This window comes from Ovis aries, chromosome 7 (genome assembly GCF_016772045.2).
Source record: "Ovis aries strain OAR_USU_Benz2616 breed Rambouillet chromosome 7, ARS-UI_Ramb_v3.0, whole genome shotgun sequence".
Lineage (NCBI taxonomy): Eukaryota > Metazoa > Chordata > Mammalia > Artiodactyla > Bovidae > Ovis > Ovis aries.
The window spans coordinates 21,534,248-21,550,626 of NC_056060.1; the positions used below are offsets into that span (position 1 = coordinate 21,534,248).

Below are 16,379 nucleotides of genomic sequence, written 5' to 3' on the forward strand. Positions count from 1 at the left end.
AACAATGACAAATGATATGCCCTGGGGTTAAAATTATGAAAAAGTCATAGTCCTGCCCTTCTACAAGGAGACACAGAAAAAAAAAAAGAGACAACTGTAATACAAAGAAATAAGTGCCAGCCTTATTAACAAAGTGGTCTGGGAGTAGAAAGGAGGAGTGAACTTTGTTCCTTGTCTACAAAATGCAGCTGATACATCTTACCTGGCAGGCACCTTGTTAGGAATAAATAAAATAATAAAGACTCACGGTGCGGGTGACATTTGAGCTGGATCCTGAAAGATGAGGAGGTTTCCAGGTAGAAACAGCACAGGGAGGGAGGTTACAGATGGATAATCATGTCAGGTCCTTACCCCGAGGAGATGTTCTCAGAATCAAGTAAGGTTGGAAAATACTTGGAAAGTAAAAGGACAGTTTCAGGAGAAGGTGTTGATAGAACTTGGTCAGCTGTTCAAGTAAAATCAGAGGCCTGATTAGAGGCTGGAGGAGACAGAGTCTCACTACATGTATGGCTTGTGCCCTGGAAGGTTGAGGGCACATCCTGGTGTCTGTTTCAGGGGCAGGGGAAACAAGGGGATTTTAATTTTTTTCTCATATTCTCAAGTACTTCATAACCATCAGGAAGCTGGGTTACACAGCCCCTGTGCTCCCCTAAGTTGCTTAGGAAGTGTTGCAGTAAAACCATCCTATCACTTAGCTTTTGAGCTCTCGGCCAGCCCTTGGAGGGTCCATGTTGTTAGTGTTTCTATGGGATCCTTGTGACTGCTAGCCCCCCATGCCACCAAAGAAGATATGGGGATGGTGGCAAATAAACATGAAAACATGCTCAATAGCATTAGTCTCTAGGGGAATGCAAATCAAAACCTCAATGAAATGTCACTACACACTCTTTAGAAATGGTCAGACTTTTGAAGCTGACAATACCAAATGCTGCCAAGGATGTATCAAAGTGATATAACCACTTTGGAAAACAGTTTGGTTATTTCATATAAAGTCAAACTACATTCACCATATGACCCAAAATCCCATCCCCGGAAATTTACTTAAAAGAAATGAAAACTCCCCTCAAAGACCTCTATGAAAAAAAAAAAAAGACCTCTATGATCCACTCAAAAACTTCTATGCAGGTGCTTATAGCAGCTTTATTTATAATAGCCCCAAACTGGGAGGCACCCAAATGTCCATTGCCTATTGAATAGAACACTAATACATTCATGTAGTGGAATGTTGCTTGACGATAGAAAGGGACTATTAATATATACAGCAACATGCATGGACCTCAGAACCACCATTTTAAGAGAAATAAGCCAGACACAAAAGGCTGCATATTGTATGATTCCATTTATGTGACATTCTGGAAAAGGCAAAACTTTCGGGACAGAAATTAAATTGGTGGTTTCCAGAGGCAAGGGAAAGGGGCTGACCTCAAAGGAGCACAATATAAAAAAGGACTTTTAGGGGTGTTGGAAATGTTCTATACAGAGGGTGTCGAAGTGACTAAACAACTGAATACATTTGTCAAATCTCATCAAACTGTACACTTAAAAAAATGAACTTTACTAAATGTAAACCAGAACTTGAAAAAGCTGAGTAACAGAAGATTCCTCTATACTTTGTTACCCTAAAATCAGGTTCAGGAAGACGACATCCAGGATTCTCCAGCTGCTTAGGGCTCCTCTTGAGCACACAATATCTTGAGCCCACATTCATGCCCGGATGAGAGGCTGATTTTTTCCCCCAAAGTCAGTGCCCAGACTTCCACACTCACTTCTGACTTCTAAGCCTGAGCAGGACATGTTCTGACCAAGCTCTAATTTGTGGCACGCAGTCTCCACTTGAAACCCCACCTACTAACCCCACCAAAGTTTCAGATGCTGGTGATGAGCCTGTGGCATTTTTGGCTCACCTATTACAGTCTCATCATCAGGACTGAGGAAGGTTGCTGCTTTTGTCCAGACGAATCCGGTAGTCTCCTCATGGCCCTGAGGATATGTTTGGGGGTCTGTCATTGCAGTGCTCCTCACATGGGTCAACTGCTCCAGTGTGCGGTGGGCCACCCGGGTTCAAGACATCTTCACAGCTGGCAAGCTCCTGGCCCTGGGCCTGATCATCATCATGGGAGTTGTACAGATCTGCAAAGGTGGGTATCATCAGAACGTGCCAACCCTTGCATGTACACACCCCCTCGCACTGTCTTTGGATGTGTGCACAACCTAAGATGTCCCAATTCTATCCTTTTCGCATGTGTTATTACTATTTATTCATTTGGCTGTGCCAAGTCTTAGTTGTGGCATGCGGGATCTAGTTTTCCCAGAGCAGGGATTGAACTGGGGCCCGCTGCATTGGGAGCCTTAACTCCCAATGCAACTAGGGAAGTCCTTGAATGACTTTTCTTATTCACTTGCTTGACAAAGGGGACAAGAAACCAATTTCCCCAGGATGGTTGGGAGCTGAGCACCCCCTGGGGTGCCAAATTCTCTCCTCCCTTGCTGACCCCATGGTTCTAGCACAGGCAGATGAAGATTCCATATTTCTAAACACTGCTGTTTGTCCCAGCTCCAGGGAGGCTCTTTGTATCTTATATTTTATCTTGTCTGTATCTTAAAATGGGAGACAGAGGAGATTTTTACACATTTCAGAAATTGCTCAGCTCCACATGAGAGAGCTCTACATTCCTGGGGCCCCTGCCAACATTCCCCATTGGATTGGCCCTTTCCAAGCCCAAGTCTGTATTTGGTTTCCATGGTTCCCATGGCAGCACTAGCCTTTGCCTAGTGTCACTGCCTCCTAGAGAAACTCAGATGACAAACGGGGGGACCTCCCACCTGCCCACAAGCCCTGGAGGTGGTATGGTGTGTCTGGATTTTGATTCCAGGAAAACAGAGTTAAGGTTCAGCTCTATAATGGGCCTAATTATTTTCATCCTTTGGATTCATTTCTTTAGCAGGTGGTATTATTTTGAAGAGTAGAGACTTAAAGAAATCGCTGGGCTATCTTTTCAAAGATATTAGGCTCTCCTAATCCGGTCTCACTGCCTTCTCCCGATCACTCTCATCTCATTATTTCCTGTCTAAATGCTCGATTATGGGTGAAGATATAAAGTATGGTCAGCTACTCTATATCTCACTACAGTCTTAGTCAGCAGCCTTTCCTGAGGACCCCGTGTGTACAGGATACTGTGCTGAGGGCTAAGAAGGCAATTGGAAAGCTGTCCACTGAAGATTCCCCGTCTTCAGGAGATCTATTCCATGAAAAGATAGACCAAACACACACCCTAGGAAGAGACAGGAGGATATTGACAAAGAAAGCACAGCAAGCTTGAGCTAATAGCATCACAGAAGCTTATGTTTGAGTGTCTGTTGTTCTTGCTGCTTCTCTATGAAAATGTACAAACTTGAATATGAGGGAGGGTAGTCAGAAGACTGCCAGTGACTCCACTCCTGCATCTCTGAGTCGTAGTGAGCCAACTCCATTTACCCTGCCCTGCCCAGTAACCTCTTCCAGGCTTTCCTTCCAAGGAACTTTGCCTTTTGAAAAAGGAACATTCAGAGCTGTGCTTTGGACCTGAGCCCCTATTTGGACTCATCATTATCATGTTCTGGGGGGTCCTGAACTTCTCGGCCCACTTTTGGCCCCTCTTCACCAATATGTGGGGTTCATTGGAGACCAGGGACCTGGGGCTGCCGGGCTCTGACATGTGTCTCTCTGAGCAGCCTCCTGTCCGTGTGTCCACAGGACAGTACTTCTGGCTGGAACCAACGAATGCATTTGATCATTTCCAAGAACCTGACATCGGCCTCATCGCACTGGCTTTCCTTCAGGGCTCCTTTGCCTATGGAGGCTGGAACTTTCTAAATTACGTGACTGAGGAGCTTGTCGATCCCTACAAGTGAGTTACAACAGCTCTCCCCCTCCCCCTTCAATATCCAAGGCACCTGCCACTGGAAAGAGGGAGCCAGGAACCTAGTGCCCACTTCTCCCGATAGCCCCCTTCTGACCATGACCTGGAGAAATGGTTCATTTTGAACCATTCAAAATGGTTCAGCCTGAAGAAATGGTTCATTTTCCAGGAACTTAGACCATTTGTTACTCACCCTGCGGAGAAAAACAATCCAGTGACTACCCTGGAGCAGATTACAAGCTGAAAGTGATGCTGAGATAACCCCACTGCCTTAGAGAATGAAATATGCCCTGAGAATTCCAGGCATCTTACTCACCTGTCTTGCAACAGACAGGTCTTTGTCTTGAGGTGTAGGAATTATGGGGGGTGGGGGGAGTGCATTGTGGAGATAAACAGTGTGGAGTGTATTTCCAGCCTAAGCTGTCTTATTTCCTTTCAACTGTCCTCCCCACATAGAGACAAAATCCACCCCCCAAGTAGAGGGAACATCACAGAAGTCTGCAAGTTCAGCTTCCTGCAGAGAGACAGAAGGCACTCCCCAGAACCCCTGACTAGGCAAGTGGTCCCAGGTGCCAGACCTGCCCCCTCTCACCCCTTCTCCCTCTACAGGAACCTTCCCAGGGCCATCTTCATCTCCATCCCACTGGTCACATTTGTGTATGTCTTTGCCAATGTGGCTTACGTCACTGCAATGTCCCCCCAGGAGCTGCTGGCATCAAATGCAGTCGCTGTGGTAAGAAATTAAACTCAAGGAGGGATAAATTAGGAATAGGGACTAACAGAGATGCACTACTATATTTAAAATAGTTAAAGAATAAGGACCTACTGTATAGCACAGGGAAATATATTCAATATCATGTACTAACCTATAATGGAAAAGAATTTGAAAAGGAAGCTACATATATATATATATATATATATATATATATATATATATCACTGAGTTACTTTGCCTGAAACAGTAAGTCAACTATACTTCAACTTAAAAAAAGGATAGAAATCAAACTTACATGCCCTCAAAACTAACACCACATTGTAAATCAACTATACTCCAATAAAAATTTAAAAGCAAAAACTCTCATATGCCCTCAAATCAGGAACGGTGACATAGCTTCACTGGTTTAGTCCCACTCACTTTCCCCTGATCCATGACTTTGTGGGTTTGGCAGTCTCAAGTCCTCAGGGCAGAAGCCACATCTTCAGGTGTCCAGAACAATCAAAATATTTACTATCTTCCCCTTGACAGACAAGTTTGCCAACCCCTGATCTGTGGTGGTAGTTTAGTCACCAAGTCGTGTCTGATCCTTTCAATCCTATGAACAGCAGCCCACCAGGCTCCCCTGTCCACGGGACTTCCTAGATAAGAACACAGGAATGGGTTGATTGAACCAGCATCTCCTGAGTCTCCTTGGCAAGCCGATTCTTTACCACTGAGCCACCTGGGAAGAGCTAACTCCTGACGGAGGGCACTTTAAACTGTATATGCGATGATTGTATAAAGGAGATGGGTTCCTCCTCAGAAAGTCACCATCTTGCACAACATATGCCATTTCCCTCTGCCTCTATAACCACACCTGGACAACCTGACTCCTTCCCTCATCAGGGAAAAAGCGTGTGCAGCTTGTGTTCTTTGAGGAAAGAGATCTCGCAGGTCCAAGGCATTGTGGTCCTTGTTACCTGGGAGAGACCTGGGAACCACGTGGTTCCCTCATGTGGCTTCACCTGGACCACAGCCCCACCCCGCCACTGTAACCACACGTCTCATCTCCAAAGACCATACAGAATGAGGCCCTGCACTGTCCGTTCACAGGCATCCAACCCTCCCCAACAAGACAGCTCTGCTAAACAACGCCTCCCCCAAAAGTGCTATGTTACATATAAATGCAAATGCTGTAACTCAGGTATGTCCTTGGCTCAGAGAAGGTGGAAAAAGCTGCTCCCCAACATTTTATATCCTTTCAAGACATGAAGACTAGTGTATAGCTTCACCACCTTTTCTTTCTTAGCCTACATAGTGGTTTGTTCTTATCATACCACCCCCCGCCCAATATCTTCTCTTTCTGTGAATTAAGATTTATTTCTGTTTTACAGATGGAAAAGCTGAGGCTCAAAAATTATGAACTTTGCTCAAGATCTCATAGCTCCTAAATGCTAGGCTATGATTTGAACCCCAGCCCGCCTGGCTCACTAGTGTACCTTGTATGCGAGGCCTGGACTCACACAGCTGGCTTCCGGTCCTCACCCTCCACTTTCTGGGTGTGTGATCTTAGGCAAACTACTTAGTTGCTTTGTGCCTCAGTTTCCTTATCCATACAGCAAGGATAACAAATGTTTATTATTTTTATCACCACCACACAGAGTCTTGTTCGTTATTTGTCCCAAACATTACTGACTCCCCGCTGTATAGTCATCACCAAGGGAACTGGGGGTGCACGAGGGGCCAGGATACGGACTCCGTTGTCCCTCCTTCCCAGGACTTTAACCCAAGAGGCTCAGCAGGGGTGGGTTTGGGAGGGAGCCTTCTCAGTAGTGACATGCATGTAGAAGGCTGTGAGCTCTACTCACCCTCTTGCTTTCCCTCTCAGACTTTTGGAGAGAAACTCTTGGGGGTCATGGCCTGGATCATGCCCATTTCTGTCGCCCTGTCTACATTTGGAGGAGTCAATGGGTCCCTCTTCACCTCCTCCCGGTGAGTGCCTTCCAGGCCCTTCAGGGCCAGGGACCCCTCTGCTGTGCATATTGCTGTGTATTTGTGGGGGGCTTGTCTCCATCAACGGGGCTCTGTGTGGGCGCCTGGCGGAGGAGCCTGTGCTGCTCATGTGGTGACGCACGACATGTGTGGCTTTACATGTGGTGGCAAGAAGCACCAGCCTTCCCACCTCATGTCCAGAGGAGCAGAGGGCTGAGGAGGCCCGGGCTGTGTGCTTGGCAGCAGGACAGTGTCTTGCCTGCAGCCTCGGAGTCCCTTTTCCACTTGCCTAGAAACAAGCCATGCTGGCTGGAAAGGAACCCCACTCTGAAAGGGACCAGGAGGGACCCATGCCCGGGGCCTCTGGGCTGACCTCCCGTGAAAGTCCTGGGTCCAGACTGCAGGTGAAACTGGCTCATCTCTGAGTGCCCTGAGGGTGCAGGCTCCTCCCTGTTGAACAGACAGGCAGTTGTGGGAGGACCTTTTGTGGCCACCATGAGACTCAGGTAGGGGTGTGAAGTGAGACAACTGGGGAAGAACGAAAGGGAAACATTTGTCCAAAGCCATATCTCTCACCCCAAACTCTCAGGGAAGCCCAAGGTGTGAGTGGACCCAGGAGTCCCCAGCCCCCGCCTCCACACACCCGGACATCTGGCCCCCTCTTTGATGTCCCTTCTTGTTGTCTCCAGAATGGGTGGTTGAGCCCAGCAGATAATGGATGATTTCCATTGCTGTGGCTCAGAGGGTCCTCCCAGGGTTCTTAGGAAACCCCTCCTCCCCCAAGGACATAGTCCTCACAAGCAGTGAGCCCCTGAGTTCAGCTGCTTCCCAAGCCCCCAGTCACAATAGGGCAGAGTTCCCATGAAATGACAAACAAGTGTCATGTTTTCAGGACAGGGAAGGGAAGAGGGCAGGGCAGGGAAGAGGGAGTGTGGGTGTTCCCTGCACCCCAGGACCCTCCAGCACTCACCCACAGCAACCTCGTATGCGTGTTACACAGGAGCAGTGGCCACCTGGAGGCCCCAGCCAAGGGCGAGCGGTGGAAGATCAGTGACCCATGAGGCTCTCTGGGATCTACTGGAGTAGAGTGACTGGCTCCAGTTGCTTTAGAGTGGGGTTTGTCCCTCGGGCAGGCTGAGCAGCGGTCTGCATGCATGTAGTCCGGCTGTGTGTGCATGCAGAGGCGGTGGCCCGGTGCGCTCAGCCTTGGAGTCAGAGGCACAGCTCACCCAGCAGGCCTCCTCAGCTCATCCTTCCAGTTCCTTCCCCCCACCCCTCCTTCTCTCTCTTATTCCTTTGTGTTTGGGGGAAGGGAGAGGATGATTCTTCCTGAGGAGTGGGCGTGTGTATGTGTGTGTCATGCTTAATGTCCTGTCTGCTCCGTGGTTGGCTCGCCGGGCAGCGATTGTCTCTTGTGAACTTGACTTGCCAGTGCTGTTGGACCTGTCAACTCGCTTGGTCCCGGCTGCATGTGGAGGAGAGAGATGAACGTGGGACCCTGGTTATGTGCATGGTGAGGCCCACAGAGTGCCTGGGGCCCTGCTGGGTGCATGAGGCTGCCCTGCAGAGGCGATGCCATGTAGCTGCATGAAACTGAAATGGGCGAGTTTGCTGATGGTGGCAACGATGGTGTGCATATGGGTACTTGGGGCCATAATCAACCCTCACAGTCCTCAGGAGCTACTGCTGATAGCCCCACTCTCTCCCATACCCAAATGACAAAGTGACAGTTCTCTCCAGACCACCCAGCGTGCTGACTCTGTGCCATTCTGTCCCCCCCATCACATCCCCTTCCTCTCACCCCTTAGCTGATCCTTTCCCTCCAAAATCATAGAAAAAAGAAAAAGTGGTCTAATTTCTGCTAATATGTAAATAACTCCTAACAGCTTACAGTATTCTCTTTTTTCTTGGGAGAGGAAAGAGGAAGAAGGGCTGCTCTCTACGTTAAAATTTCTCTCTCTTTTTATCCTGGCTGTGCTGGGTCTTGCTGCATCGAACAGGCTTCTCTAGCTGTGTGTGGGCTGGTTGCCCCACAGCATGTGGGATCTTAATTCCCCAACCAGGGATCAAACCTGTGTTCCCTGCATTGGAAGGCAGATTCTTAACCACTGGACCACCAAGGAACTCCCTAAAATCTCTCTTTTAAAAAATAATTTGTAAACATCAATATCCAAGTCATGATACTATAGTATAGTTTTGTAGTATATTACCAATGGGAGAGTTTTGGGTGAAGTCTACGTAAGGTCACATTGTTTCTTACAGCTGCATATGAGTCTACAAATATCTCAGACAGAAAAATTATCATTATTTTAAACTTAAAAAATAATTTTGGGCGAGTTTCTTGGAAGTTAAGTGGTTAGAACTCCATGCTTTCATTGCCAAGGGCCCAATGTTCAATCTCGGTCAAGGAACTAAGAGCCTATAAACTAGGGTACAGTGCAGAAAAAAAAAAAAAGTTTGAGTTTCTTGTCTATTTTTTTTCAATCTTTTTTATTTTACAATATCTTTGTATGTACTCCTTTTACTAACTGTATGCATTTCTTTAGGATGGTTTTTTGGGATTAGAATAAGTAGCTTAAGGATATAAATTTTCAGGTATAATTTACATACCAGATCGTAAGTGCTCAGACTGATGAATTTTGATGTTTGTAGACAACCGTATAACTACCACCCAAAACACGATGATATAGAACATTTCCACGTATCCCCCCCGCCAAGTTCTCATGTGTCCCTTCCTCATCCAAATCCATTCCCCAACCCCCACAAGGGCAACTACTTCTTGACCAAGATATATGTTTTCATGCACAGTTTATTCCCCATGCCCCAAAGAACCTATATCCTCTGAGGGGGGAGGTACATTTCTTAAGGGATTAAGGCATTAAGCAAAGGAGAGGGGCTACTCCTACAGCTCTCCAAGCTTTGTGAGAGACTCTCAGAGTAACAGCACGTCATCAGGAACCGCAGACCACACTCAAGGTCTCCACAGCCCTGAATCCATCCAAATATCCACTGACTGCCTCTGGTTTGCCTGCACCTGCATTTGTGAACGTGGGTCCTTTGACTAGTGGGCTGGAAGGTGTGCACGAGAAGTACCTGGCTGGAGTGGAGATGCTCCTGTATGGGCAGAGGTGGACATGGAAGAGGGAGCTGGGCTAGGGAGGGAGCCTTGGATGGTCCAGGCTGACCTGCTTTTCTCTCTGCCAGGCTGTTCTTTGCCGGAGCCAGGGAGGGCCACCTTCCCAGCGTGTTGGCCATGATCCACGTGAAGCGCTGTACCCCCATCCCAGCCTTGCTCTTCACAGTAAGGGTCCCTCCCTCTGCCAGCCCTATACACACCCTCCCCCTTTGTGCTATTTTGAACTGGGAGTTCATACTTCCCACATGTGCTGCTATTACCCTTGTCCTCCTAGGTTTCTTGGGGCCTCTGATAATCTAGCAAATGGTATACATGGGCCTGATTAATATCAAGAGATATAGCAAGGAAGGAGCCTAAGTCCTGAAATGCCTTAAGGCTCCCAGGCCGGCTCATCTCATTCTTCCATCCTTTTGAGTCAGACTGAAGGAGCTGCTTCCAGATTCCAGAAGCTCACAAAGAAGCTTTTTTCCTTGGCTCCTCCTGCCCCTGTGACCCGCAGGGTTGCAGCTTTGGGCCTCTGCTCCTGGCTGATCACAGCACACTCCCACCCTTCCCCATCGACCTTCTTGCCGGAGGAGGTTCTGCCAGTCTCTGGGGAAACACCACTGAAATAAATCTGGTGTTCACCAAATCTGGTGTCACACCAAATAAGAAAAATCAGAAGGGAAGACTGGTAAACTGAAAGTGGAGAAAAGAAAACAAGGGGGTTATCTGGTAAATGGAGGCGGAATTAATTACACCAGAGTAGAATCATTTATATAGAGCATACAGAAGGAGAAAGACATCCCCAGTGAGTCTTTGGTTTTTTGTTTTTCCTTCTGGATCCCAACTAAAATATCAAAAATGACTTTGGTCTAACAGAGAAGCAGTTAGATCAGAGAGCAGAACTCTCAAGAGTCAAGGGCATTCACTGTACATTAGGGGAAATTTCAGAACGTTCCGATACAGGAAGAAGGTCGTCTTGATTGGTTAGTGGTGAAAGGCAGCTGGAGAAGGCTCAGTGCTCCCAGTAAGCCACAAGCTTTTTTTTAGTTTGTGCCATTGGTGCAGGCTTATGATGGCAACTCACTCCAGTATTCTTGCCTGGAAAATTCCACGGACAGAGGAACCTGGTAGGTTACAGTCCATGGAGTCGCAAAGAGCGGACGTGACTGAGCGACTTCACTTTCTTTCTTTTCTTTATGACTACAAGGCAACTACAGTAAGAATCTGGCTTTTTCATCCCTTAAATTCTTCTTATTTTCACCATCAGATCTTACAGGAGAACTGAGCCTTCTGTTGGCCTTAACAAATTAGCAGAGGGAAAAGAATATGCTTCTGAGAGATCCCCTGAGATAATTTTGAAGTTGGAAAGTGAACTCTGTCCAGAAAACTTCAGAAGGATATTATGAGGGTTACATGAGTTAATATTTGCAGAATGCTAAAACTAGAGCCTGACACTTAGGAAGTGCTATATAACTGTTTATGACATTAAAAAAAAAAAAAAAGAAAGAAAGAAAAATAAATTAGATGACTCAACCAGGAAAAGAGGATGAGGGCAAGAATGAACCTTAATCTGCAGTTAACAGTCTTCCCTAAGGGATAAAAGACAAAATTAGCTTGAGCTTCAACTAAGGAAGAAATATAAATGAGCCCAGAGTGGCATAGAGCTGCGTGCCACCAGCATTGCCAGTCCAGGTGTATACAGCCAGCATCTGCTCTGAGTGGTTAGTGCCCATGTTGTGCCTGTGGTTAAATGTTTTGATTATCACTCCTGCAGTAAGAAAGAACTTCCTGGTGATGAAGCTGTTAGCAATGACCTGGGTTTCTAGGAGAAGCTATAAAGTCTCCATTTTGAGAGATCCCACTGTGGAATGGCATTGTCTGCCTAGAGGCAGGGGAGCAGCCTGCCACCAGTAAACAGCTTATCTGTGGTCTCCCAGTGCCTTTCTGATTACTGATGAGCTTCTTCCACGCCCCCCAGTGCATCTCCACCCTGCTGATGCTTGTCACCAGCGACATATACACGCTCATCAACTACGTGGGCTTCATCAACTACCTCTTCTATGGCGTCACGGTTGCCGGACAGATAGTTCTTCGCTGGAAGAAGCCGGACATCAATCGCCCCATTAAGGTGCTAGAACCTCCCTGTGGGGCCCCCTCCCCTTCCTCCTCCTCCACTGCTTCTAGCTGAGCTCAGATTCTTTTAAATCACCTTGTTCTCACTGCTGACCAAGCCTCACCATCTCCACGATGGTGGGAGACCCTTTGGGAAGCAAAGGCTGTGTGTAAAGGGGGCAGGCATTTCCATTCTCCATGGGACCAGAGCGAACTGCAGCTAGGGGAATAGGTTCCACGACCTGATAACTTCCATCATGTCACTGTTTCCATCGTGTCATTCCTTTGTTTCCTATGGCTCTAAGTCTTTAAAAAGTCAGCTGACTTTTCCTGGACCTTCTAATCTGACTAGTCTCCGCCTTGTCCCTCCACGTAACTGGCTTTACTCATTCAGTCTTTCCATCTCATCCCAGAATGAATTTCCTTCTCCCATCTCCCTCTCCAAATTTTAACCATTTTCCACCCTCAAGAACCTCTCTTGAAGTTTCCCAGTCCACTTCAGCACTCCATGATCCTCCCTTTTTAGACTACTATAGCTGTAGGATGCCTGGTAAATCTCTTGATTTATAAGAAATAATTTTGTGATAGGAATAAATGGGATTGCTCAGAACAACATATGCTAGAGTGCTATAGGTTCTCCTGCTAATTAGAAGAAGAGGGTATATCCCTGAGCTATTTGAACAATCCTGTTCTGGAAATGAACTTCCCTGGTGGCTCAGGCAGTAAAAAAATCTCCCTGTAATGCGGGAGATCCAGGTTCAATCCCTGGGTCAAGAGGATCCCTTGGAGGAGTGCACATCAACCCACTCCAATATTCTTCCCTGGAGAATCCCGTGGACCAAGGAGCCTGGCGGGCTACCCCATAGTCCATGGGGTCACAAATAGTCAGACACAACTGAGCGACTAACACACGTTCTGGAAACGCAGGGAGACTAGATGCTCTTCACATCTCTGTTTTCCATTGCCACTCTCCTGCCATGCTTAGAAGGTGTGCTAGAGGGAAGAGGAAGCAGAATAATGCCATCTCCTTACCACTTGCGTACCCTCCTAGAGGAGAGGACAAGGAGGAGAAAGGCAGTAAGTCTAGAACCTTGAGGAAGACTATGGGGGACTTCCCACCTGTGGTCAACAAGAGGATGTTGGGCCTGTAAAGTTTGCTCCTTCCTGAAGTAAACAAGGCCCCGGGCTGCCTCATACCACACTAGCTTTCTTGATTTCTTGGGTCTTAGGTTTATCTGCTCAAATGGCTTAAGGTTTATCTTTCAAATTGCTTACAAGAAATTGGAACTGACTCTGGTGAGAGGAGGGACACTTCCCACACCCTGCCAGCTGGGAGAGGGTAGGGGTCTGGTTGACAGGAAGTTTCCTTCTTGCCCTCATTCATTTCTTCTGCTCTCCTTCACCTTCAGCCCTCAGCAGACATAGAGCAATATACCAGCAAGCCCGTCAACCCCCACGGGCTTCTCTGACTGCCGCAGGCATGCAGCTGCATGAAGAAGCCTTGTTAGATCCCTCCTGGGACGACAGTGAGGACTGTCCCCTCCCTAGGCCCCCACACTCCTCTTACTGTCCCACTGCCCACGTTCACCAACATCTCTCGACATAGCACTTGCTCTGTCAAGGCTCAGGGTCGGGGAGCCACAGAGCTGAGTGAAGCCCAGTTTTGCCCTCCAAATGCTTCCCTTTGGGAAGAAGAGGGAAGATGTTCTGATCTTGGGGGCCACAGGGTCCACACAGGTAACAGCAACTCTGATCCACAGGTCAGCCTGCTGTTCCCCATCATCTACTTGCTGTTCTGGGCTTTCCTGCTGCTCTTCAGCCTGTGGTCAGAGCCCGTGGTGTGTGGCATCGGCCTGGCCATCATGGTGACAGGGGTGCCGGTCTACTTCCTGGGTATTTACTGGCAGCACAAGCCCAGGTGTTTCAATAAGTTCATTGGTGAGTTGCTGAACATTATGGGCAGCCGGAGGGCCCCTGGTCTGGAGTCGAGTGGTCATTGGTCTGGCTAGAGAGCCCCACCAGGAGCAGGAGGCTGTCTACAGAGCACTGGAGAAAGGGTCGCCACAGGAAAGGTCTCTGCTCAGAGACCTCCGAGGAGAGGAGAACTCTGGGCATTTCCACGCAGACCTTAGGCCTGCCAGAGTGTGGTCATCCTGGAGAGGCTGCCATGGGCTGGGTGGAGACCCCAGAATTGGTGGTCAGTGAGCCTGGGGCCTTGATGAGGAGGAGCAGCCAGCAAATAGGTGTCCCAGAAATGGAGGAGGCAGTCAAGGCGGCCATCTCTTGGAGAGTCTCCTAGAGGAGCCTAGCTGAGGCCAGATGCTGAGGCAGGAGAGCAGGAAGGGCCTTGGCCTGGTTGGTTGGCTTGGTGGGATGCTCAGCACTGACTTGCCTTCTGTGTGGCCTCCTCCTACAGAGTTGCTGACCCTGGTGAGTCAGAAGATGTGTGTAGTTGTGTACCCCAAGGAGGCCGAGGACCTGAAGATGAAGGATAGGAACCAGAACATGGAGCAGCAGCAGCCCATCTGCCAGCCCCCTGCCTCCAAGGACAAGGACGCAGTGGGGCCCTGAGGACCACCCTCCCCTCTCAGCTGCCTCCTTCCTCCTCTCCCTTTCTGCCCTCTGCCCAGGTCCCCCAAACACCCACACTCGCTCACAAACTCACATACACCTCTGCCTCTGTCAAGCAGGCATAAGACCTGGGTATGGGTGGTGAGAAACTATAAACAAAGATACTGACATTTGTACCCAAAGATCTAGCCTCCTCTTACCCCCAAGGCCTGTGTCTAAAGCCACCTCTCCCTTCCTGGACTGCCCCCCTCCCCTGAGCTGCCCAAGCTCCAGCTGTTAGAGGAGCTGCCAGGGGTGCCCTCCACAGCCCTCCCTCTGGGGTCCACATCCTCAGTCGCTTCCTCAGGAACCTGAGTTCAGTACTGCCTTCCCTCCCCATTCCTGAGCCCAAGGGAGGCCTCAGCTCCAAGAGAAGTGGCAGCAACTGTGAGTCACTTGGGAGGGACAGACTCAACCAAATCTGTCACCATGAAAGGTCAGCTGGAGAGACCCAAGGCCCCCTCCCTTCACTAGGGACCCAAGAAATCAGAGGTGATGCTTCCCTCTGCCCCACGGCTCCTGGCCACCCTGGCCTGGGCCCCCTGTGCAAAGTGAGGCTCCTCAGGACAGCACGTCCCCACTGAGCTGAGGACCAATGGGCTGGAGAACTGCCTTCTCCCCCTCCCCCAGCCAGGCCTGTGGAACAGATTGGGAAAGGCTCAGATTGCAGAAACCCAGCCCTGCCTCTGCCCCTGTATCCTCCCTCCAACTTGGTGCCAAAGCTTCCTGAAGCCAGAATGTTGCTTATTATCAATGTAGTGGACATTTCTCTCCTAATCACAAAGCAGCTCCAGTCCTCTTCCCTCCCACCTCCACGGGAAGAAACCCACCACCCTGTGACCCGCCGCAGCAATGCCCCCACACAGCCCCAGGCAGCCAGCAATGCCAGCACCCCCATCCTGCCCTTTGGCACCCTGATCCTGCCCTTTTCCTCTTCTCTGGACCTTAGCTTCAGCACTGATGGTGTGAAGGCTCCTAAAGCCCTTCATGCCTAACGTTGAGCCAAATCAGCCTTAAGTCACCTCCCATCCAAGAACTGGAACCTAAAAATACCCCTGCTTCTAGCCCTCCAGTCAGACCTGGTATGACAAGCCTTCCCAGGGAGAGAGCTTTCCCCATCTCCCCAGAGGTGCCTAGCCCATCATGTAGAAAACTGGGGAGAAAGTATATTCTGAAGGCCAGTTCCTCCCCCACCTCAGATCATCCATCCCTCCTCCTGCTGCCATCAAGGTCCTGTCTGGACAACCTCCAGGTCAGGATGAGAGGGCCATCACAAAATGTCACTGTGGAGGGCTCGGAAAAGCCCTTTCTCTGTGGTTTGCGGACTTGGAGCTATCCTGTCCTGCAGGCAGGGCTGCCATTCCCCATGCTCCAGAGAAGGTACTGTTTGCCCGGCCAGGGACCTTGGAGCCTCCCTCCCTCATCTGTTGTGCTAAGGACTGGGATTCTTTTATCCCAGGCAGAAGTCCCCTTCCCCCCAACTCCTCATACTGTTTGCTGCAACTGGAATACCTGGGGAGCCCTTCTGGCCTAATTGGCCTCTGGCTCCTCACCCGGCCTGCCTGAGCCTGCATCAGTGAGATACAGGTTTGCTCCAAGTTGTGGTCCCTTCTGAGTGGACTCCAGGTGGACTGTGGCTGGCCCCTGGAGGGTCAGGGGACCGTCCTCTTGTTCCCTCTTGTCATTCCTCCAACCTCCTCCAATTATTGTTTGTTTTTTTTTTTTTGTAAAGTGGATGCCTTACTTTTTGGATAAATATTTTTGAAGCTGGCATTTCTATTTCTTTGGGATTTTTAAGTTTTTTGGGTTTTTTCTCCCCTTCAGGGAGGGTTTTAGTTATACCTGGATAATAGTCTTCTGTCTTTGAGTTTGTTTAGGTTTTAGAATTTTGTTTTGTGAGGGTTTTTTGTTTTCTTTTTTGTTGATGTAATAAAATTTTAAATGGAAA

General features: G+C 48.7%; 1 protein-coding gene across 2 annotated transcripts in view; it reads left to right on the plus strand.

Moving 5' to 3' along the window:
- Nucleotides 1-16,379, plus strand: part of SLC7A8 (solute carrier family 7 member 8) — a 52,653-nt gene extending 36,274 nt beyond the window's left edge. The window contains exons 5-12 of one of the 2 annotated variants that reach the window (XM_004010333.6): nucleotides 2,013-2,138; nucleotides 3,734-3,887; nucleotides 4,509-4,632; nucleotides 6,485-6,588; nucleotides 9,793-9,889; nucleotides 11,688-11,837; nucleotides 13,582-13,759; nucleotides 14,238-16,379. In XM_004010333.6, coding sequence (XP_004010382.2) covers nucleotides 2,013-2,138; nucleotides 3,734-3,887; nucleotides 4,509-4,632; nucleotides 6,485-6,588; nucleotides 9,793-9,889; nucleotides 11,688-11,837; nucleotides 13,582-13,759; nucleotides 14,238-14,392 — 1,088 coding nt within the window. In that variant the 3' untranslated portion in view covers nucleotides 14,393-16,379. Of the gene's footprint in view, nucleotides 1-2,012; nucleotides 2,139-3,733; nucleotides 3,888-4,508; nucleotides 4,633-6,484; nucleotides 6,589-9,792; nucleotides 9,890-11,687; nucleotides 11,838-13,581; nucleotides 13,760-14,237 lie in introns of those variants that run through there. The other variant, XM_012180978.4, reaches the window with a different exon arrangement.